General features: G+C 37.5%; 1 protein-coding gene across 50 annotated transcripts in view; it reads left to right on the top strand.

The window, feature by feature from the left end:
* The window catches only part of NEB (nebulin), a 213,964-nt gene that overhangs the window by 25,180 nt on the left and 164,154 nt on the right, over positions 1–24,630 (top strand). For all 50 annotated transcript variants that reach the window (XR_011428216.1, XR_011428215.1, XR_011428214.1 and 47 more), the window contains exons 14-36: positions 1,179–1,283; positions 1,370–1,477; positions 1,575–1,679; positions 2,087–2,185; positions 3,270–3,374; positions 4,352–4,459; positions 4,560–4,673; positions 5,898–5,999; positions 6,094–6,201; positions 6,291–6,395; positions 7,404–7,502; positions 9,122–9,226; positions 9,797–9,904; positions 9,990–10,103; positions 12,608–12,805; positions 15,095–15,202; positions 16,913–17,011; positions 17,805–17,909; positions 17,997–18,104; positions 19,613–19,924; positions 20,030–20,236; positions 22,375–22,479; positions 23,174–23,281. Coding sequence is in view for 43 of the 50 variants with exons in the window: in XM_070240934.1 (XP_070097035.1) it covers positions 1,179–1,283; positions 1,370–1,477; positions 1,575–1,679; positions 2,087–2,185; positions 3,270–3,374; positions 4,352–4,459; positions 4,560–4,673; positions 5,898–5,999; positions 6,094–6,201; positions 6,291–6,395; positions 7,404–7,502; positions 9,122–9,226; positions 9,797–9,904; positions 9,990–10,103; positions 12,608–12,805; positions 15,095–15,202; positions 16,913–17,011; positions 17,805–17,909; positions 17,997–18,104; positions 19,613–19,924; positions 20,030–20,236; positions 22,375–22,479; positions 23,174–23,281 (2,835 nt within the window). In the remaining 7 variants the exon portion in view is untranslated. The remainder of the gene's footprint in view (positions 1–1,178; positions 1,284–1,369; positions 1,478–1,574; positions 1,680–2,086; positions 2,186–3,269; positions 3,375–4,351; positions 4,460–4,559; positions 4,674–5,897; positions 6,000–6,093; positions 6,202–6,290; positions 6,396–7,403; positions 7,503–9,121; positions 9,227–9,796; positions 9,905–9,989; positions 10,104–12,607; positions 12,806–15,094; positions 15,203–16,912; positions 17,012–17,804; positions 17,910–17,996; positions 18,105–19,612; positions 19,925–20,029; positions 20,237–22,374; positions 22,480–23,173; positions 23,282–24,630) is intronic.

Below are 24,630 nucleotides of genomic sequence, written 5' to 3'. Positions count from 1 at the left end.
ACTTAAAACATGGCTCCCTCAGTCTGCACAGGAATTTCCACTTTAGGCATTGTTGAGGGCTTGACTAACCCATTAGATTTAAAATAGGCAAGTGAGAACTGGGCCTGGCATTAAAAGACTAACAACCCAAGACCACTTTGACTATAAATATAAAGAGACTGAACATGTGATCAGTTGAATTTTTCCCTTATGGTTAGATTGTACTAAGCTTTCCTAATATTTGAGAATTATATATGTCTGTGTGGATTAGTTATCTTTGTCCCTTGAATTAAGTCAGCACCGCAGAAATGCGTCCAAGTGATTGAGGGGTGGGGTGAGTGGAGTGGTAGGTGAGAGGGTGTAAATGGACCTGTCCACGTAGTTCTGCTGGGAAATCAATGTAAAACATGTCTCTTGCTTCCTAAATGGAGGTCATCTTTATCCAACACATATGAGCCCAGGTTCAAATCCACTTTATTGATAATGACAGCAATATAAGAATATTAAAAATGAATAGCACTATTTACAATTTCAAAACCAAACATGAAAGAGTGACCATAATCCACTGTATCAATTGTACATTTCAAAACCCAATAATCATTTATTGTTATTGATAGAGAAAAAGATAAATCTTAGCAGAGAAGAGAAGAGCTAGTAGATTCATGATTTGAGTTTTTATATATACCTTATTTTTAAGGTATACTGTCTGTTTGTATGATAAGGGATTTTTCCTTCATAGAAGGAAGAAGTGAGAGTACATATTTCTCAACATATGCTAAACTTTTTCTATAAAGGTTTTTTTTTTTAAAAAAGCAATGAAAAATTCACTGTTCAGAATATTACGGTTGTTGTGGCGTCATTGCTGAGGGAAGAGCATGTGAGTTGGGAGATGGAGAAGGCAACAGTTCAGAAATACACAAGAAATACAAGAAATACGAATCTCTGCAACTAAGGGCTTGGGCTGAGGCAGCATATTGGTTTCTTAATTTTTTGGAGAATGTTAAAAACTTAGGCTTTACAATAATTGCTAATAGAAAAGGCTTATCATTCATGACACACCGATATTTGGTTGTCAGTTTCTAAGACAGTTGACAGGTAATATCTTTTTTCGTCTTCTTTTGTTTAGTGTTGAAAATACGAGTGTTATAATCATTGTGGGAGTGACAGGAATCTACTTAAACCAATTTTTTCTTTGACAGAAACTATACAAGGAAAACTATGAAAAGACAAAGGCAAAGAGCATAAATTACTGTGAGACCCCCAAATTTCAGCTTGATACAGTTCTGCACAACTTCAGTAGTGATGTAAGCAATCCTATGGTCGCTTCTTCTATTAAAGAGAAGACCCATCATTTTGCCGATAAATAAATGAAATACATTTTGTCTTTCAGACTAAATATAAAGATTCCTACCTAAAGAATATTTTGGGACACTATGTAGGCAGCTATGAGGATCCATATCATACGCACTGCATGAAAGTCACAGCCCAAAACAGTGATGTAAGTTCTAAGACAATTGTATAATTTTCCAAATAATACATTTTTAGGGCATGAATTCATTGGTTGCATTCTTATGTCTGATTTCTTTTCCTCATAGAAAAACTACAAAGCAGAATATGAAGAGGATAGAGGCAAAGGCTTCTTCCCCCAGACCATAACTCAAGAATATGAAACAATCAAGAAACTAGATCAGTGTAAAGATGTAAGTCTGTAGCATGATATTAAATGTTACTGCCCTCCATAGAATCTAGTGGTCAAGATATGTTTAAGATTTTGACACTTTTACAAATGAATGCAAGCAAGGAAATTGTAAGAAACAAAATTTATTTTGTAGTGGATATACTATTTTTCCATATTGTCATCCACACTTTTCAAGAGCTAATTCTAGCTTATTTTCCCAAAGAAAAGTTATCGGGAATCTGAAGATATGGGAAGGTTTCTTATACAGATGTAAGAGTGGCTCTCAAAGAAACTGCAGTCTAATTAGGAAAAACAATGTGTTTTATTTACTATAAGTTTCTTTTCTTTTGGGGGATGGGGTTCTGCTTGCTTGGCCAACTTGGACTTGATGGATGACACTGCCAAACCTGGTTTCCTTTCCCCCAACAGCATGCCTACAAAGTCCATCCAGATAAGACAAAGTTCACTCAAGTTACCGACTCTCCTGTTCTGGTGCAAGCCCAAGTCAATTCCAAACAACTGAGCGATGTAAGTTCCCCCAAATATAAGGAAACCCAATGACAAGGGGTAACATATCATAGCTCTGAACATAAAATCCAGTAACTTGTCACATTTATAAAAAAATCTATGTGAGTTTTAGCAAGTTTAACTTGTACATATTTGTAATCACCTAAAATATTTTCCTATTAAGCCTTGCATCTTCTTGGGTGGAAATGATTCTATAAAGGAAACTAAGGTAGCTTAATGCACTGGAAAGAGCATGAGTTCTCAAGTCAGACAAAACTGTATTCAAATTCCAGCTCTGTCACTTATGACCTGGCGGCCTAGGCAAATTATTTAACCTCTCCATACCTCATGTTTCCCTTTTATAATTTGTGGTTGTTTTGAAGATTAAGTGAAAGGAGAAATGTGCATAGTGCATACCATGGCCCAGAGCAGATATTCAGTACATGGGATTTCTCGCTCTTAAATAAGTTTTTGGAAAATGGAGTCTTTGAGATAAACTTTATCATGAATTTAAAATTTTAAGTATGAATTTCAAAACTTGTGTTGAACTAATAAATAAAAATAAAAGTAACCTCAGTAAATTTATAACCAGAAATGAAGGCTTCAATTAGAGTATCAAGAAACCATAAGGGACGTGAGGGGACATCACCAGATTTGTTAGAAAAGATTCTCCAGTAAGTGAGCATTGACAACGAAAAAGAGGAAAAGGCTGTCACTCTCAGAACCTATGGGGACAACTGTGATATGCATGGAGGGGAACATATATGAAAGAGCCATCTCCTTCCATTAGGGTCCTACCATGGTGACAGATGTGGTAACAGCTGTTACGTATTCAGCACAGAGGTTGTCAATAATGCAGAGTGGTATACCTTAGCTCTGGATTTCTCTTTTGATCTTAACAACTTTGCCAGTTGTCATTTAACTGTTATTTAACAGTTGATATATTTAACTGTTAGTAACTGTTATTGTTACTTAACTGTTGTTATATTTGTTATATTTTATCTTATGAAATGTACCACGTAAGATTTTTTTTGTATTTTGAAACAGTTCTTATTCAGAACTAATTGGCTCTTCCTCTTTATTTCTCCCTCCCTCTCTCTCTCAGTTAAATTACAAAGCGAAACATGAAAGTGAAAAGTTCAAGTGCCATATACCTCCAGATACTCCTGCCTTTATCCAGCACAGAGTCAATGCCTATAACCTGAGTGATGTGAGTTCCTTATGCACTATGCCATGTGATATGCTGACAACCTGTGCTTTTATTTTTGAATTGTTTCATGGAATAAATATTTCAATACTAAAGATGGGGATAACAGTTAACGTTTGTATCATGTTCCTATGCCTCTGCCAAGGTAACTTTGAACTCACCTTATAAAATGTGTGTAGCAGTCTTGTAAATAGCTTCATACAATTAGACAATCTTAATATGTTTTAACCAAGCCTCAAAATAAGAGATATGCTTAACTGCAAGTCTTAATGTTAGAGCTTTTAGCCATATATTCATTTATGGCTATACTATAATTAATTTTCTTTCAGGATCTGATTTTTTAAAATATAATTTCATGTCACTTATCCCCGAGGCCTATAATGTCCCTTATTTCACACAAATGATACTTATTTCTACATGTAAGAGAACTTGCACTAACCAAGATATAGGGTGTTCAAAAGGCATAAGGCCGGGTATCCATTGTTATCTTTCATTTCCAAATTTAATTTTATGGAAAAGTCAAATTACCCTTGGATGTTTCAATTTCTTCAGCAATTCTATAAATAAGTACTAAGATTATCCAGCATCAATGAGTATCATAATGATTCATGAAATAACCTTTGCAGAGGATTTTGAGGTCAAGTGAAAGTGATGCCTTTATATTATAAAAAGTAGGTTAACTATAGAATATTTATGCCACTCTATAAAATATTCAGTGTTAAACATCAAATATGACTATGATAACTAGAATGAGGATAATTGGATGAAATATTCTAATGGAGAGCAGAGAAGCTTAATCTTGGAAAATTAGAAGCTTCAGCTTCAGGAGAATTACCTAAAACATGCATGATTTCCTGGACAAAGAAAATGGTCTATTTATTCTATATTAAGACAAAGTATTGAGTTACCTTTTAGTCTTTGAAGTGTGATAACATGCATATCGCTTTTGTCAATTGCTTTGCTGGAATTTTCCTATCCAGAATATTTATAAGGAAGACTGGGAGAAAAGCAAAGCTAAGAAGTTTGACATCAAAGTCGACGCCATTCCCCTGCTGGCAGCCAAAGCCAACAGCAAGAATACCAGCGATGTGAGTATGGCCTGGGCACCTGGGCACCTGGGCACCTGGGCAAGGGAGCCTCAGTGACATTTCCTGATGGGGGGATCTGGCATGTGTGATGTCTTTGCAGGTGATGTACAAGAAAGACTATGAGAAAAACAAAGGGAAAATGATTGGAGCCCTCAGCATTAATGACGATCCCAAGATTCTGAACTGTTTGAAGGCGGCCAAAAACCAGAGTGATGTGAGTGCTTTTGTAAATCTGTCTTGTTTTCAGATGTGGCTGCACTTACTGTTTGCCATAACCTTGGATAGGTTGTTAGCCTAAATGAAATCTCAGACTCAGGATGACAAACTGAACACGAAAGCCCAGCGGTCAAGGATTAACTTCCTCACTCTGACAACGTGTCTGTACATTGAGACACCAGTGAATATTGTAAACGTTCTCTTAATCTCCTTAATGCCCTCTGTTTTATTAGGGGCAAAATATACTAGCAATATCATTGTTGTTTTTCCGAGTAATGGGTTCAATATCTCAGTATGTATAAACACATATTCACTCCATACCATGACTTGACTTATGGTACTTTGCCAAAACGCATACAGAAAAATAAAAGGAAAAAAGTGAGAAAATCAGGCTAAAGGCAAAGTATGAAAAACTAGATGAAGCATAACTTCAAAAGAGAATATTTTATTTTAAGAAATTTCTTAAATATTGATCTCATTTTAAATACTTTAAAATACGTATTTAAAATAAAATAAAACTCCTTATAAATATCACTTTTCTAATTTATAGCAAAAAGGAAATACTCCCTAATCTGTGTCATTTATAAATATCCCAGTCTTTATTGAGTATATTTTTGGATTTCTATATGGGAGGATTAAGGGGAATGTAAAGGAATATATGATATGTACAATAAAGTGGAAAAACGCTCTTTTCATGTATTATTGCTATAAAGTAAAATATTAGGTCTTAATGATAAAAGCCAACTTCCAGAGGCATTGTAAAATGTGTTTCATCAAGTCCTGGACTGAATACTTTTCTAGAACTGTGCTTAAGTATCTAGGTACCTTATACCTTTTATATCATTTTGCACCAACTGTTACAAAATTCATTTTCCTTCAAACACATTCAAGTGGAAAGAATTCTTTTAAGATCAAAAGTTGCTTAGACAGCAGAGTTGGTATGCTATGATTTATTCTGACTGAGAAATATTAGGATAAGTAACATAAACATTTTTATGGTTATAGCAGACCAGATCATATAAGACATGAGCCTCTAATGTATTCTACATCCATATTCACGAATATTTGAACTCATTTTCATTCTACTTTTTGCTCTGTGGAAAATAAATGCTGAAAAAGTATAATATTTGTTCTTTTGGCTAAAGTGTAGCAGTGATATGAATGGCTTTATGCAACGAGATGTATTTTTCTTTTATTTGTCTGATTTTTTTTCCTTTGACAGAGATTATACAAGGAAAACTATGAGAAGACAAAGGCAAAGAGCATGAATTACTGTGAGACTCCTAAATATCAACTTGATACTCTGCTGAAGAACTTCAGCGAGGTTTGCAAGGCTGTGGTTACCTCTGGGGTTTGAGGGCTTTCCTAATGTTTGACAGATAACTGTCAATTTGAGTCACATATGTTTTCTTTTTCAGGCTAAATATAAAGATTCATATGTGCAGAATGTTTTGGGACATTACATAGGCAGCTTTGAGGACCCATATCAAATACACTGCATGAAAGTTTCAGCTCAAAACAGTGATGTAAGTTTGAAGACAATTGTTCATGCCTCTCAGCGACATTGTTGGGAATGATAACAATCATGATCTATTTTTGTTCTTTCTCATTATAGAAAAATTACAAAGCAGAGTATGAAGAAGATAAAGGGAAATGCTACTTCCCTCAGACAATAACACAAGAATATGAAGCAATCAAGAAGCTAGACCAGTGTAAAGACGTAAGCCAGCTGCCCTGAATTCCTCAGATTGGGTTTGGGATTCTTGTGCCATCTAGTGATAAATTTAGCAGGAGTTTAAATGCTATCATCTAGTGGTTAGCAGATGTTAAATTTTAAATTTTGATTTTTGGCTGGAATTGGGGAACACAAAAACGCCTATTTGTTACAAAATAATTTCAGGTTTTATAAATCTTTGTCTCTATTAGTTTATATATACGTGGTTTCAGGGGAAAGGGAAGACATGGGGAATTGTGAGAGATGTTTATTCATCCAACAAATTTACATGAGGGAGTAGCATGTGCCAAACACTGTCCTCGGTGCTGAGAAAGATGAGGGGACAAGGTGGGCTGCCTTTTGTGGAGCACGCCTTTGAGAGGGAGAGAAGACAATAAAGGAAGAGAACACAGAAACAAGAAAGATACCAGGCAATGAGAAGACAGCTAATGTAGAATGATGCTACAGAATTAAAATAGGATGATGTGGGAGAGAAAGATGGGATGGGCACTGTAGATCGGGTGGTCAAGGAAGCTCTTAGGCGGGAAGGTGCAGCCATGCCAAGGTCAAGTTAAGAGCAGAAGGAAAAACAGCCTGAGGAGAGAACAAGTTTGGCATTTAAGGAATTGAAGGGATGAGGTGGCTGAAGCATATGAGGGAGGGGGACAGTAGTGAGAGGTGAAATGGAAGGAGATGAAGGAGGGGGTGGATTCTGTAGAGTTGAGCTTGTAAGCCAAGGTACAGTTTAGATTGAATACCAAGTCCAGTGGAGAGCCATTGTAGGGCTTCAGCAGGGGGAAGATGAGTCTAGTTGCTGAATTGCAGTGGGGAGACCAGATCAGAGGCAACTTTAGAAGAGAGAGATTGAGAAAGGAGAGGAAGTGAGAAAATACCCACCCAGTTTTCAGGAAATCAACTATTTTTGGCTGGAAACTTTCTACATGTTAGCGTGTATATGAACAAGAATATAAAGATACATTATGAAATTTCATTAAAGAACATCTTCTTTTCTAGCACACGTACAAAGTTCATCCAGATAAGACCAAATTCACGGCCGTCACTGATACTCCTGTGCTATTACAAGCCCAGCTCAACACGAAACAACTTAGTGATGTAAGTGCCTTGATTTATGCAAATGAGTGACCCAGAATGTTTTGCTCATTTGAAACGTAAGCATTTAAATGCTTAATCTTCATGGGCTCATCTGTCATCCCAACAGTGTCATTTTTCAAAATTTGTTTAATAAAATGCAAATGAAGCTGCCAAAATGAGTGTAGCCTCAGGAAAAATGGTGTTAGGCAATAATAAAAATAACTAATAATCTTCAATCACTCATTGATTTTTAGTGGGAATTTGTTCATTAGGATCTGTCACATACCAAAATAATGCAACTAAAACTTCATGGCAACTTAAATAAACAACAATGACAATAAAAGCATCCGCTTGGGTAGGTAACAAGGCAAGCAGTTCCCATTCTTGAGTTTCCTAACAAAGACTTTACAGAAAGAAAAAGAGCACAGAAACAAGAAAGGCATCAGGCAATAATAAGAAAATTAATACATGATGGTGATACTGAATTAAAATAGGATGACCTGAGATAGAGTGACTGGATGGGTGCTTTAGATTGCATGGTCAAGGAAGATCTCTGGCAGAATGGTCCAGCCATGCCAAGATCAAGGCAAGAGCAGCAGTGCTTCTGAAACATTCACGGTCATGTGGATCACCCAGTGACCCTGTTCAAATGCAGATTCTGATTCAGTAGGTCTGGAGGAAGCCAATGTTCTTACTCGCTCGTAAGCTCCCAGGTGATGCCAGTGCTGCTGACTGGTAGAGCACACTTTGAGTAGCAAGGTGCTAACACAGCTAAATCCCAAAGAGCGGTGCATCCTTCTCAAGACAGGAAAATAAAATGTACAGTTTGTCCTACTACAAATTGTGTTTTAGTAACACAATTAGCTCGTGTGCATATAATAAAGAATGACATCAGTATGACCCAGAAGTCATCGTGCTTTATGTGTAATTTTCCCTAACATATTCATACTTTGTGCCCCAAGAAAGCACAGCTAAACACTGACATCATTGGCAAGCTGCAGAAGAAACGGGTGCTGGATGCAGTGCTCAGTCCCCACATGCCCCTCTCATCAGCCAGGTTGGGCCATGGGCTCTGTTTTGAAGGTGTTTATTGTGCAGTGCTTCTCAGTATTGTGAGTTTGCCTTTAACTCCAAAATTCAGCAGTCCCATTCCTTCTTTACATTCTTTTCCTCCCACCTCATGTCCCTTCAAAACATTTTAAATAAAGTCCTATATTTTTTAGGACTTTAAATTTTGTAGGACTATACTTTCTTTAGAAAGAATTTACATATCTTTTTAGCTGTGCTAGCATGTTATTTAGAATTATTATTTTTGTTAGTGCTCTGATTACAGAATTTCATAGATTTTGAGTGTTAGTGCCTTCGAGGTGCAGCCTGGAACTTTAGATCAGGCAATGAGTTTCCCATATATGTGTTGTGATAGTATTTACAAAATGACAAGCCAAAGTTTGGTTGTATGACAATCTCTGAAAGAGGGAGTCGAAGTCTGGGCCCTGTGCTGGACTTTGACTAGATTGACTATTTCTTTGAGGCATCTTTCTAAGAAGAGTAGAAATGACTTAGCTATATACACTTTCCTGTGTGCATTCCTACGTAAGTTCCTACCCTGAACTGTTTGGCTACCCTCTACTGTTTTTCAGCTGAATTACAAAGCAAAACATGAAGGTGAGAAGTTCAAGTGCAACATACCAGCAGATGCTCCACAGTTTATCCAACACAGAGTCAATGCCTATAACCTGAGTGATGTAAGTACCAAAGCCACAGAGGCCCATGCTTGCATGTGCATGGAAAGAGGAAATGTTATAGGTGTTTAAAAAGACAAGATTAGGAGCTGTGCAAATAAACAACTGCTGAGATTGTTGCCAGAGTTTAAGTGGAGCTTTTAAGGCATAAAAGCTTTTAAGACTCTTACTTGGCTATCAGATTTCCTTTTCCACAGTCTCTGATACTGTCAGAAACATTCTCTCAGTTACCTCTCTGTTAATCCCTGGAGTTTTACAAGGTCTCTCCTGTGTAAATGTCACATTTTGCCTTCTTCAAGTGGTTTTCATTTTATATTATCCTTCAGACCTCAGGATAGCAGAGTCTAGGATGTCCACGAGCATTAGAAAGAGTATGTTATACTCTATTTGGTGGTGAGGGGAAGAAGCTGGATGATAGGTAAATTAATAGTTATACTACCATTTGCTAAATATAGTATTTATAGGTGAAATAAGTCTACGTATACAAATTTTCAATCTTTTTAAAATTTTTACTGGATGAATTTGTGTTAGATGTTGTTCTTACAATTCCTTTGTTGAAATGTTCCTGTCCAGAATGTTTATAAACATGACTGGGAGAAAAGCAAAGCTAAGAAGTTTGACATCAAAGTGGACGCCATTCCCCTGCTGGCAGCCAAAGCCAACACTAGGAACTTTAGCGATGTGAGTATGGCCTGGGCATCTGGGCAGGGGGTGGCCCAGCGACATCTCCTGATGGGTGGGTCTGGCATGTATGGTGTCTTTGCAGGTGATGTACAAGAAAGACTATGAAAAAAGCAAAGGGAAAATGATTGGAGCCCTCAGCATTAATGACGATCCCAAGATGCTGAACTGTTTGAAGGCGGCCAAAAACCAGAGTGAGGTGAGTGCTTTTGTAAATCTGTCTTGTTTTCAAGATGGCGTCCCTGTTAACATGCCCCAGGGCAGTAGCATGTAAATCGATTCCATATGCATGGGCTCTCTCAGGTTCACGACAACAAACTGCTGGGAGAACTTTAGAAGCAGAATGATCCCCCAGATTCTTGCACCTCTCATGTTTGAGGAGAGAAATTGCTGATTCATACTTGATGTCCATGTCACTTTGAAACATGTGTGTTAATATTTAATAGAATACCAATTGTAATTCTTAAAACCTTTTGGAAAACATCACTAGATGTTTTCATATTTTCTTCTAATTGAAAAATAACCTTTAAAATGATGATTTTTAAAACTGTCTTTATTTTGGAAGAAAAACCATGAGTCACACGTGAAAATCTTAGTATAGCTCTTTGTTGATTTTAGTAATTAGTTAGTATTGGCTTAGGTCCGAGAAAAATATTCCATTGCTTATAGGCCCCTTTGAGAATCTGATAAAAGATTTGGAAAATCCGTCTAGAAAAACAAACTTTTTATTCATGCGTTTTTGCCTAAATGTCAGAGAATTTATAAATTCCCTAAGGCTGGTCTATGGGCCATCTATCATTTTTTGGTTAAAATTCTTACTATAGAGAAGCAAACATCTACTATTGCAAATTTCAGTATACATTATGTTTTTAAAATGTTCAGAGAATCTCTTAAGAGGGGTAAGAACATTCAACATGGCTTGAAAATAATAGCTTTTCATGGTTAAAGAGAAGGATGTTTGTATCATTTGCTTTCATTTTAACCATGTGTTCATATAAAGACCTATATATACATTCTTTAACTCATTTTGCCTTTACTGTATAGTCATATAGCACTTTAAAACATCCTAGTCAGTGATTTTCTCTGACAGCTTCACACCGAATTATGTCATATACACTGCTCAGGTATGTAATGACTATCTTGTTCCCTAGTTCCTTACCCATTCTTAACTTAAAAAAGGTTATAGCTCTCCACTGACAGCACATGTATCTTTATCTTTTGTTTTTCATCTTATCGCAGAACCCATTAGAACACTAGGTACAGAGTAAGTTTCCAATAAAAATCCTTGTTGATTGATATTGACAACCAAAAGAAATAGTCAATGATGAGTCATTCTTGCATAATATCCACACTAAATGCTGAGCTGCAGGTATAGACCATGCATAGCTTTTAAAAAGAACCCTTTACAGCCCTTTGGACCTTTGACAACATTTTATGTGTGCAGGTATGTGTGAGCTGGTATGAATATGAACAAAAGAGTCAAAACAATTTAGTTAAAAACAGTTCCACACACCAACTGCCATTGCAACATTGCTTTATCTGTTTATTTCTAGTAAAGACAAATCGTCTTTTATTTTTTTCGATGTTCTGGTATAGCATCAGAATGTTTCCATATTTTGTTTTCATAAACCAGGGTCTAGATTTTATAATTAAGTGATAAATTTATCCAGTGAAAGTGACTAACTACAAAATGTTAGAAGGAAGATCACATTCCCTAAGGAAGCTAAGAGATCAGATTACTTGCAAAAGGAATTTCAGCAGAAAATTTGTAACATACATCTACACTAGCTAGCTTGGGTCACTGTCTTTAATGCTTATGTGATTGTGGGGACATATAATGGGTTTAGAATTTTCCTGAAGACACTGAGTCAGAACTGTTCTCTCTGTTAAGGTAATTGGTGAGCGGACATGAACAAGCTGGGACTTTGACCTAATTAGCACCCTGTCTAACCATTCCAGAAAACCAGCCAATGAAAGTGCCTTCTGAGGCCCAGTCAGGACATTTGGTTTATGAGAACACTGTGCATAAGAGCCAAGGCTACTTTCCTAGCTCAGTTTCACAAACTTTTCTCCTTTGAGGTCTTATAACTGCTGCAATTGGGAGCTTCTTTTAAATTATTACCAAAATTAAACTTGGTACGAAAAAACCTTTGGGATTCTCAGTGGGGCTTATCTACTATCCAAAGTAGAAGAGTCAGTCAGATTGAAAAATCAGTAACTATCCATTTAAAGATGACTTTAGAAACGCCAAGAAGTCAGGTGTACACTTCTATGTATGAAGGAGTCGTTTTATAAAATCAGAAGTATGAAATGATTTCATGTGATTTTCGTCAATTAAAAAGTACTTCTTTATTGAAAAACTCTTCAAATGTTAGATTACCTTAGTAGAAACAATGCTTGTTAGTGGTCCTTGAAAAGCTCTGTTTTAAAATAATCCCTGGCTGAAGCAGAAGCTGTGGCCCGTTCCTCATGTCTGACAGTTGCTCTTTGATCTAAAAAGAGATTTGAGAAGATTTGTCCATGTGTAATTTTAGGGGGAGTTTCAACAATGTATAACATATGAACAAATTTTAGGAAAAAATAACCACTCAGATGTTTGGATCCATTTCTTTAACTCGTATTTATTGTTTATGAGAGATCTCTGTGCTTTTCTGGGAATCCATTGAGGATTTGTGGTAATAAGTGGTAATTCCCTCTTCACAGCACGAATATCGTAAAGACTATGAAAAGGGAAAAACTATATACACGGCACCTCTGGATATGCTCCAAGTCACTCAAGCTAAGAAATCTCAGGCAATTGCCAGTGACGTGGACTATAAGCACCTCTTACACAATTACAGCTACCCACCTGATAGCATCAACGTGGACCTCGCCAAGAAGGCTTATGCACTGCAGAGCGATGTAAGTAATCAAATTTTCTCTATTCACTCTTTTTAAGGTGGAAACTAAAAAGGATTTCTAAGTTGAGTGATGTTTTTGGCAATTCTCAGAGGAATCTGCACTGTCTTTTGTAGGTACCAAGGATGTAATGGAAAACTTACCCTTGTGCTTCTATAAGAACACACCCTTCAGAGTTAGGGAGCCTAGGTCTGGCATGCATGCCATTGCTGTTCCCTTTGGGAAAGTTATCAACCTTGCTGGGTCCAGAGTCCTCCTTGTAAAATTGGAATAAAACAAAAGAATTGTTTTGAGAATTTAATAAACGCAAAGTACTTAGCGTGGTGCTAGGCCCTGGTGAATTCTGAATAAGTATTCAAGATTACTATCATCACCACTGTCATAATGATCACATTCATCATCATTAATAATTTTTACATAGATTACTATCTTGTCTGAAAATAAAATATATCATTTACAGCATCAATTTTTTTAATAGCTGGGTTTTTTTTCTGCAGATCAAAACTTCTTTATGAAAATTAGTTTGTCTGAGCTACACAATTGAATACTTTATCCTAACAATCCTATTTTTTAAAATGTGGTAAAATACGCATAACATAAAATTTGCCATCTTTACTACTTTCAAGTCTACAGTTCAGTAGCAGTTACTTGTGTGCACATTGTTGCACAGCCAATCTCCAGAACTTTTTCATCTTGCAAAACTGAAACTCTGTACACATTAAACAACAAGTCTCCATTTCATCCTCCCCTCAGCCCCTGGCAACCCCCCTTCTACTTTCTGTCTCTATGAATTGGACTACTCTAGAGACCTCATATAGATGGGCTCATACAGTATTTGTCTTTTTGTGACTGGCTTATTTCACTTAGTATTATGTCCTCAAGGTTCATCGCTGTTGTGGAATGTGTCAGAATTTCCTTCCTTTTTGAGGCTGAATAATATTCTATTATATGTATATACCACATTTTATTTATCCATTCATCTGTCAGTAGACATTTGTATTGCTTCCATCTTTTGGCTACTGTGAATAAGGCTACTATAAACATGCATATATAAGTATCTTTTTGAGACCCTGCTTTCAGTTCTTTTGGGTATACACTCAAAAGTGGAATTGCTAGATTGTACAGTAATTCTATTTTTAATTTTTTTTCCCCAAGGAAGATTAGCCCTGAGCTAACATCCACCACCAATTCTCCTCTTTTTACTGAGGAAGATTGACCCCAAGCTAACATCTGTGCCCATCTTCCTCTATTTTGTATGTGGGACGACTGCCACAGCATGGCTTGATAAACAGTGCATAGGTCTGCTCCCATGATCCCAACTGGCAAACCCCGGGCCACTGAATCAGAGCATGTGAACCCAACCACTGTGCCACCAGGCGGGCCCCTATTTTTAATTTTTTGAGGAGCCACCATATTATTTTCTGTAGCAGCTGCAAAGTTTTACATCCCCATCACTAACAATTCCATTTTATGCATTGTTGTCTTATTTATTTGTTTAATTTTGCTATGTTTCTTTCTCCCAAATAGATTGTAAGCCTCTTAAAGGCAGTTACCAAATGGTTTTTTGATTTTTCATTCCAATTCAAAGGCCCAAGCTAAAGAACAGTGATTTGAATTTTGTACCTAGAGCATAAGTATTAGGTACCACCTAGAGCCAGAAAACAAGAGTAGTTCATTGTTTTAATACCATCAAGTAACTGTCCTCAAAATAGGGCCAATTTCAGATGATAACTGCTCTCTGTAAGCAAATTATCAAGCGCACCTCTTTTAAAGAGCATCATTAGCTATTGTAGAAACACTCCTAAGCTGACCATTACACATGAAAGGCAGTGTGCAAACACTTAATATGTATAACTACCATCGAGTCTTATCTAATCAGAAAATGAGCAAAATTATTCATCAACATGGCCTTCAGTCCTAATTTGACCATAGAAACATAATACTTAGAGTTCCCTTGAGCGAACCTCTCACATTTAATTATCTAAATATCACAGTTTCAATTATTCCTTGAAATACAACTTTGCATTTAGCATTTTCCAGATTGGAATTAGAGATTCACATACTTCCATTCAGTTGGAAATAAGGATGAAATGGGACAAATGCCAACTAGAACAGTGAAAACCTAAGGCCTATTAAAAATCTCTCACCAAGGAAATGTTTAAAATAACCTTAATATATGCAATAACGAAGCTGGTCAGAAATCTTAAAAACACTTTGGATAAAGTGTTAGTGATTTTACGAATAAGGATGATGCTGAGCAAAAGAAATGTAACCTTTCTCTTGGTGTTTTAGGTTGAATACAAAGCTGACTACAACAGCTGGATGAAAGGTTGTGGCTGGGTTCCATTTGGGTCCCTAGAAATGGAAAAGGCAAAGCGAGCTTCAGACATCCTGAATGAGGTAAAGCCAGCATGCATGTCACAGAGAGAGATGTGTGAACATGTCATGTTAAACCCTCAAACCCATTCGACGTGCCTCCTTTACTGTTTTCTTCTCTAATAATTGTTGCTGAGGAAAAACTTACCACGTGCATAAATTATCCAGGTGGACAAGCATACCTCTTTACATCACCAAAATCATTTATGTTAACCATTCTCGAGAAACAAATTTTTAACAACTTTATCAAGGTATAATTTGCATTCCATAAAATTCACCTATTTCAAGTGTGCACCTTGTTGGGTTTTAATAAATTCGTATGGTTGTACAGCCATCACCACAATTGAATTTTAAAAGGCTGCTAGTATCCCCAAAATTTTGCTTTCACAATTTCTGCTCCCATCTTCACCCCAGGTGAACACTGATCTGCTTTCTGTTTCTATAGTTTTGCTTTTTCTAGAAATTCCTTTTGTATCAGACTTCTTTCACTTAGCATGTTTTTGAGGTTCATCCATATTTCTACATGTGTCTGTAATTCATTCCTTTTTATTATAGAGTAGTATTCCTTTGTAAGGTTATACCACATTTTGGTGTCCAGTTGGTGGACATGTGGATTTTTTCCAGTTTTTGGCAATTATGAATAATGCATATAATGAATATTATAGAAATTTTCTTTGAAGTATTATACCCTATCAAATCTTATGATAACTTTGAAGTAGCATATAAATCATTTTTCAGTCATAGAAAACAATAGCTATCTTGGGCTCTCGAAGCAGCCCGGTTACCCATCTGTCCTCTGCCAACAGCCAAACATCCCCCACGTGGTGAGGCGAATCCGTCGTCAAGGAGGTTAGACTGCATAAAGAAGGGCTGAGTGAGGTTGTCTTCACACTCAAGCTTCTGTTGGTCTCGTGTTCTGTACTTTTGTTTGTTTTTGATGAAAACCATTTTATCTACTCAGAGATCTTTCAGAAAAAGTTCTTCTGGGTTAGTGGTTTTCAGGAGTCTGAAGCTGGAAGAGCGATGCTACTATATATGCAATAGGGGGATGTATAATATGCACAAAGGAAGAGGAGTGGGAAAATAAAGGAGAATATAGGAATAAGTGTAGCTAGAGGTTGCCAGCTCCCAACTGGGACACCTTCCCCGTGTCCCCTCTCCTGTGCCTTCTCAGCGCTTAGTGATAACCTACGTGCTAACCACAGTAAGGCTCGCAAAGCAAAAGTCCTCCCCTTCCTGTTAATAATCTCGGGCTGTTTCCCTCATTCCTCAATTACTCCTCCCTCAAACGGAGAGCTTCTTTACTTGAGTCGCTGATGTAGTGATGGGGAAAAGAACATCTCTGAGAACTTGTCAGCGTCGTGCAAGGACACTCCAAATCTCTTTGCATGCTTTTCTGTTAATCCTTGAGAAAACTTTGTGATGTTCCTGGATCCTGCTTAGCTGAGAGTGCCCTCTTTCACATCATAAGCAAGAAATTAAGAGAGTAAAGTCTGGTTCCTGAAAGTTGTATTGGTCTGTGCTGCCCCAAACAATCCAAAATTAAACCAATATTTTTAATGCTGGCTTTTGTATTGTGTCCATTTTTTCCCCCCAGGCCAAACAAGAATCTAGGAGTTTGCATTTTAAAATCAGAAAAGATCCTTGTTCCTTGAAAATAAATTTCAAGGATTTTGATATATTAGCCTTCGGTGAAGTTAATAGTATTGTTTTTCTCTTTAATTTGCCAAACAGAAAAAGTATCGCCAACATCCGGACACTCTCAAGTTTACCTCTATTGAAGATGCTCCGATTATAGTACAGTCTAAAATTAACCAGGCCCAGAGGAGTGATGTAAGTGTTAATCCTATCTGTATTTTAATAAATGTTCACTAATACGAACACGTTTGTATTCCAAATGCACTGATCACTTGTAATTATAATGTAATCTAGAGAGACTCAATTACATGAGCAACTGCATAATTCCCCCAGCTTTTTGTTAAAAAAGCACACCTAATTCGTATCTTTAGAGTATTGGGTATATTGTGCTGACCATCCTTTCAAACCTTGGACATTGCTTTCCAAGGAAAAGGTAAGAGGGCCTTCTTCTGATGACAAGAAACACAAGCCAATTTCTAGGAAAGACCAGAAAATGAATATAGCCACCATATCATGTGGAGGAGTTATATTTTAAGTCAGAGCTCAGATAAAAATCATATATAGTAAAAAGTACCCCTAAGTCCCTTTAGTTGCCCACAAAATAGAATATAGGCAGTTGGTATAGCCCACCCTTTTAGCCTTTCCTATGCTCAGGAAAGTGTCTGCAGGTTAATGCTTTCATCAGGCCAGCTCCCTGGGTTGACTTCCCCAAGGTGCCCCTGTCTAAGTGCAGAATTTCCTAGTGCGTAACAGGGGCCTTTGCCAAGGCTGAACCAGCACCAGGATAGGACCCTGTGCAACTGCATATGAGAACCTAAATGCCTACAGATATTTTCAGGTGAAAATGCGGCTGACACAGAAAGTGTCCTTTGTAAAAATCACTTCTGTGCAATGTGATCCGCTCTGAAATTATTTTCCTGTGCTGTTAAACGCTTTCCCCTACTTTGCTTGTTTTTTTGTTTGTTTATGCATTTTCTTTCTCTTCCAGGTCGCCTATAAAGCCAAAGGAGAGGAAATTCTTCACAAATACAATCTGCCAGCAGATGTGCCACAGTTCCTCCAGGCTAGACTGAATGCCTACAATATCAGTGAGGTGTGTGTGTGGGCTCAGCTGCCGATTGCGTGTTAAGCCTTTTCTAAATGTGGCCTGAGTTATATTGAAATGACGTTTTTCTTTCAGAATATGTACAAAGCAGACTTGAAAGATTTGAGCAAGAAGGGATATGACCTGAGAACCGATGCGATTCCCATCAGAGTTGCCAAAGCTGCCAGGCAGGCGGCAAGTGACGTAAGTCCAGCTGGTGGTCACCTGTGTGTAACTGGAAAATGTGGGCGGGCTGGACTTGTTATCCGAAAGTCACCTCGTCTGCTGTCCCCAATTGGAAGCGAGTCCAGTTGAAAACTATGTGGAAAGGAAAGATCCCTAAACAGATCTGAATTTTGGGGGAGAGTAAGGATTTGTATAACCTTTACTGATCAGTTCTAATCAAGCACCTTAATTCTAAATTCTCATGTATGCTTCTACACACATTCACATTATTCCTCTTGTGGAAATCAAGGAGTGACTATTCAAGTTATGTTAACCTCCTATGGTAAAACTTTATCTCAAAACTTCCTTAATTTATATGAATTCCCTCTTCCCTCATTCTCTTTTTACTTCATTGCTTCTACAGACTGATGAACTAGCTTCAAGTGTCAGAGCCCGTAATAGTCAGGCATTAGGCTCCGTTAAAGTTAATACTTGTTTCTTTTCCTATCTTGCTTTAACCCCGATGTGAACTGAAGTCACTTTGCTCTTTGAGATTTAAATAAAATCGACTCCAGCCCCCATTTGTTGTCCTATAGGCAGTGAGCTCCCCTCCCCTCCCCTGTGCTTGCTACAGATACTCTGAGGTTTTCGTTTTTCTGATCACCTCTGGCTCCTCGTTTGCACAGGATAGTTTTACTCTGGCTTACCTGGGCTCTCCTCCCCTGGATTTACTTTTCTTTCTGCTCTGCATAATCCGGGAATGGAACACAGCCCCTTCCCCTCAAGTCCCAAGGACAACTTTACTGATTGAAATGAAGTTTGCATGGCACCAATGTAAATATGTTACAATCGAATAATAAATGTCTGTGTCCTAAAATCCCTGCCCTAGAATTTGTCACTGATGCCCTCTGTCTGTGGATGCTGTCTTCTAGCCACTCTCCACCCCGCCATATGCACGACCCTTCCCTCACATCGCTGTGTCTCAGTTTCTGAGGTTTCTGCCCAGGTCTCCCCAAGGAAGCTCACTTCTTCTCACTTTCTTATTCACAGCCACTTAGTGTGTACACCACTGGCTCTGGCTGTCCCTTTAAATATACAAAGACTCATTAAAATTCTACTACTCCTCCAAAAATTCTACTGTTACTACTACAATTCTGCTACTAATAGGATAGCTAGCTATTTGGAGTCTCCTTCTTTAGCAGCACAATATAATCGGTAGAAATTGTGAAATATTTATCTTTTCATTTTTCTCTACCAGTGTATAAATGGAAGGCAACGTATTTTACTTTGTCACTGATATGAATTATGTAATGCCCCCACCCCAACCTCTCTTGGGTGGCAGAAACAACTACAGGCAATCAAATGGTCCAGAAATAACATTTTTATTTTACCAAGTTATATTTCAAAGTATTGACAAGTGAATATCTAGTTGTTTATTGAAGTAAAGTAATTTCTAGGAAGCTCAATTGCTTCAATTCGTGGTCCCATTGTTCAGTAAAATCTTCATAAACAACATTTAAAAATATACCTACTTTTGTTTCTAATAGGTTCAGTACAAAAAAGATTATGAAAAAGCCAAAGGGAAAATGGTTGGCTTCCAAAGTCTCCAAGATGATCCTAAACTGGTTCATTATATGAATGTGGCCAAGATACAATCAGACCGGGAGTATAAAAAAGACTATGAGAAGACAAAGACGAAATACAACACGCCCCATGATATGTTCAATGTTGTGGCGGCTAAGAAAGCTCAGGATGTTGCCAGCAATGTCAACTATAAGCATTCGCTCCATCATTACACCTACCTGCCTGATGCCATGGACCTGGAGTTGTCTAAAAACATGATGCACATACAGAGTGATGTAAGTGATGCTTACCCCACGAGACAAGCCCCCTCTAAGCTGGGAGAATGTCATGAGAGAACCCACTGCCTGGGGCACTCATCTTCTTTTCTCTCTTTGCTGTAGAACGCCTACAAGGAAGACTACAACAATTGGATGAAAGGTATAGGCTGGATACCTATTGGCAGTCTGGAAGTAGAAAAAGTTAAAAAGGCGGGTGATGCCCTGAATGAAAAGAAGTACAGGCAACATCCAGACACACTCAAATTTACCAGCATCGTGGACTCGCCAGTCATGGTCCAGGCAAAACAGAACACAAAGCAAATCAGTGATGTGAGTACAACAAAAGAGAGGGGGCAAAGGATGGAGGGAGGTTTAAAAAAAGTCAGCATCAGCTCAAAATTTTTATTCTTCTGAGCCAATATTTTTTCCTTGTAGAATTATTATTTTGTTTATTTAATCTAAAATAATATTTACAGTTATTTTTAGTTTGGGCACTAATATGTTCCTTTTCTTCCAGCTTGCTTTTTACCTTCCTTTTTAAAATGTCTTCCTTTTTAACTGCCTTGAAATACTGTTACTGAATACATTTGACATGGTGAAAAAGTTCTGTTCTAGTACTATGCATGCAAACACACCAACAAAATATAAGCTTAAATCCCAGACACTTTGCTGTGGCAAATTCATCATATTCAATTCTCTGTCAAGTTGCTCATATTTGCTTTGCATGTATAAAATATTAATACAGGGAAATAATACACATAAGTTTATGGTTTTACTTCTCAGAATTCATCATATACAATTATTATAGAGACTTTTTTTACTTGTGTCTTGGTGGAGATTAGTACATCGTTTGCCTGCCTGTCCAGGAGCAATGTATATGCTCTGGCTAAAGTCAAATCTAAAGGAGAGTTTGGTGTATAAAGGAGTTAAATGGACATCAAAAGCATTCATTCGTTAATTCGTTAAATAAATGTTTTTGAACACCTTCGGTGTGCCAGGCATTGTAATATGTGCTGATGATGCAAAGATGAAACAGACGAGGGTTAGTGGGACATGGGATATAACAAGGTTATAGGACAAAAGTATAAGACGAAGGCATGGATTGCCATAAGGAGAGATGAATGTTCCAGGTGAGGTGTGTGCTAAGTAAGTACAAGGGAAGGGGGTAACCGCCTACCAGAGCTTTCCTGGCAAACAAGGAAAGGATGCCTTCTTGGCAAAAGGAAAAACATGATAACAGTCAAAAAGTAATGAATGGAAGGACAGCAAAGGGTTTGGGATTGTAACCTGATCGCTGAGGATCTTGCATGCTAATTTATAGTCTGGGGTAGGTAACGGGAGGTACTGAAGATTTTTAACCCATGGAGTTGCATTATTAGGTCTGTGTTTCAAAAGATAATTCTAGCAAAAAATGCAGAGACTGTATTGGAGAGGGGAGAGAATGGAGGCGAGGAGATGAATTAGAAAGCCATTATAGAAATACAACAGAAAGCTTATTTGGACTCCAACTAAGGCAGTAGCAATTTCAAAGGAAAGGTTTAGAAGGTCAAATTAATGAGGTTCTGTGAATGCTTAGATGTGGTTTCTAAAGGTAGTGAGGAAGTAAAGACAGCGCTTAGATTCCTAGAAGAAATTATTTAGTGTTTGGGGATTCATTTAGATATTGGCCATTTCAGACTTGACTTATGATACATCCACACCAGTTTACATTTGATATTCCACACAGACATGCCTGGGAAATGGGGGTATATGTGATATGGCTGTGTGTATGTGATAAATGATGATTAAGAGATTGGAAATCTATTTGTGATTCTAGTTCTGTTTTAGTTTTAGAAATTTCTTTCTTTTCCATTACCAAGAGGAGGATGCAATATAATTTCTACATCCTACTCTTTGATGTCTTTCAGATGTCTTTAAAATGCAAATTAGGGTAAATATGAAATGGTCCCTCTTTTGAGTATAAAGGATTTGTGTATGAGCACTTTTACATTACAAGAAAATTATGATATGCTTTTACTGGTAGAATTATAATTGGAAAGTTTTTAGCAGAAGTGAAAGACTCATACTAACTACCATTTTCTCTCTAAGAATAAAAAATCAAAAACCAAAGATAAGACTTTAAGAACTATTAACTCCACTAGCAAAGCATGAACTTTTCTGGCTTTGGTGAATTCTGTTATTCATGTTAGGGTTTCACGTCTGAAATTATTTTCCATTCTTCTCTGGCAGTCAAAGATTTCTATTTTCTTAAGGATTTTTTTCCTCTCCATTTTAATTACATGGAGTTTTTGTGTCTTCCTTTAACAAGATGCTTGAGTTTTTTAAAAATAAGAAAATGCCTTTGATAGTTTTAACAGTAGAGAGAGTAGGGGATTGTGCCAGAAATAGCTCCTCTAAGCATGCAATTAATGTATTTGCCCTTTTGTGCTACTTGTAATGCATTTTATTTTTGTGACTATGTGTTGCAGGTCTTGTACAAAGCTAAAGGAGAAGATGTGAAACATAAGTACACTATGGGTCCTGATCTTCCTCAGTTTCTCCAGGCCAAGTGCAATGCTTACAATATAAGTGATGTAAGTAGGGTCTCTGAAATCCAAACCTAACAATAAAATAATAGAATTATAGATTAGGATGGGGCCTTGACAAGTATTTTGGTCAACTTCCCACATAACCCCCAGTGGAGCACATCTCATGATGATGGCTCTGCCTCTTGAGTCGGCCTTTTCAAATGTAGCACAACTCTAAAGGATGTAACATTCTTCTTTACATAGAGCACAAGATCCCTGCCCCTAAAACTTTTTAGTTTTCCTAGTTTTGCACCTGGAGGAGGTTATTATCCTCTAAAAAAATAAGAATAAATGAAATCCTTCTTTTTTACAACAACTCTAAAATTTCTAGAGCTAACCACCAGGTCTTCCCTTAACCTTCCTTTCCTAAGACTGACTGACTTCCTTTTCTCCAGTTGGTCCTTGCATAGCATGGTTTCCAGAACTTTTATTACTCTCCTCTGGATCCATTGTAGTTTCTCAATATCCCTCTTCAGTATGTGCCAAAACCAGATTTGGGTAAATAATTAGTGCAGAGTCCAAGAATTTCATGCTATACAAAGCTTGAAATTTGTTAACATAACTTCTTAAAACAGTATGTGCTATATGAGATTCCTTTAGCTTATACCTGGAAAAGAACAAAACGATCCTAGCAATTGAGGAATCACTTTAGGTGATTAATACACAGCATGCTGACATCCTTTTTTCTTTTCCATCCCAGGTCTGTTATAAACGGGACTGGCATGATTTAATAGCCAAAGGCAACAATGTGCTGGGTGACGCTATTCCCATCACTGCGGCCAAAGCATCAAGAAATATTGCCAGTGATGTGAGTAAAAGTTTTAGGTGAAATCTGGGTGATTGCCTTTTTAAAAAGTAATCAAATGTGTGCTTGTTTAAATGATACCACATTGAAAACAATAGCCTGAATTAATGACATTCAAATTCTCCACAAAATATTGTTTTGAAAACCTGTCACTTTTTCAACATTTTGTGATTCTTTTCAGTTGACCCCACTTGGTAGATCGGTCATAAATCTGATAGTGGCTTTCTCCCCTGATTCATAGCCCAAATTACCTTCACTGACACATTTCCCTGACAGCCCACATTTATTTTCAGTGAGAACACCCTGAGTGACACTAACACATTAAATTCGGATGACTGCCTGCATTATGATTGTACTAAGAAGACTGAGGAGATGTTATGTAAAATGTGTAGGTTTTACAAACCAAACGGGAAAAAGCCCACTTTTCTGGAATATAATTTTGATTTATGTAAATTGATGCCTATTTCACCTGTGATAGAAAAAGTATACACTTAGACATCTTCCCATCATTGAAAAACAAAATTTTCAAAAAGCACTCATGCGGGGCCAGCCTGGTGGCATAGTGGTTAAGACCATGCACTCTGCTTTTCCAGCCTGGGGTTCACAGGTTTGGATCCCAGGCATGGATCTACACACTGCTCATCAAGCCATGCTGTGGTGGCATCCCACATACAAAATAGAGGAAGATTGGCACAGATGTTAGCTCAGGACCAATCTTCCCCAAGCAAAAAAAAAGAGGAAGATCAGCAACAGATGTTAGCTCATGGTCAATCTTCCTCACAAACACACACACACACACACACACATACACACACACAAAAGCACACACGCCCTGCAGACTTCGTGTCACACACTATTCCAGGGGCTACAGTCTTGATTTGAGAGAAGAGAAGAAAGAAACCGCCCAGGTGTACAGACCTCGTGGGAGACAGGGGTGTAAGAATTCTCCAGCTTTCCTGCTAGAGATGATACTGAAAATGTGTTCCTCAAAGGTTTGCATATCATGTTTGAAATACATTTCTAGTTTAAGGACAAAGTAGAAGTATGACATTTGACATTTTTTTTTTAGTGCTTGCACAGAGCTTTTTCTAACATGCCTAGAAATTGGTTAACTATCCTTTTATCTGTTAAAGTCTTGTTTATAAATCAGTGCTTAAACAGCAGGAGCAGAGTGTCTGCAGAGTTTAGGTGGACTTGAATTCTCCCATGTAAAGATTGAGATTTTGACCTGTTTCATACAGTGTAGCTCCGTCGACAGCCCATTGCCAACTCCATGTGTGGGAGAGCTTGAACAGCAGAGCTTCTGTGGTTAGGGTTTTACTGATGGAGAAAGCTCCCAGTGGTTCCTGCCA

This window comes from Equus caballus, chromosome 18, assembly GCF_041296265.1.
Source record: "Equus caballus isolate H_3958 breed thoroughbred chromosome 18, TB-T2T, whole genome shotgun sequence".
NCBI classification, from domain to species: Eukaryota; Metazoa; Chordata; class Mammalia; order Perissodactyla; family Equidae; genus Equus; species Equus caballus.
Note: the sequence above shows the minus strand (reverse complement) of the source record. Positions and strands in the feature narration are given on the sequence as shown.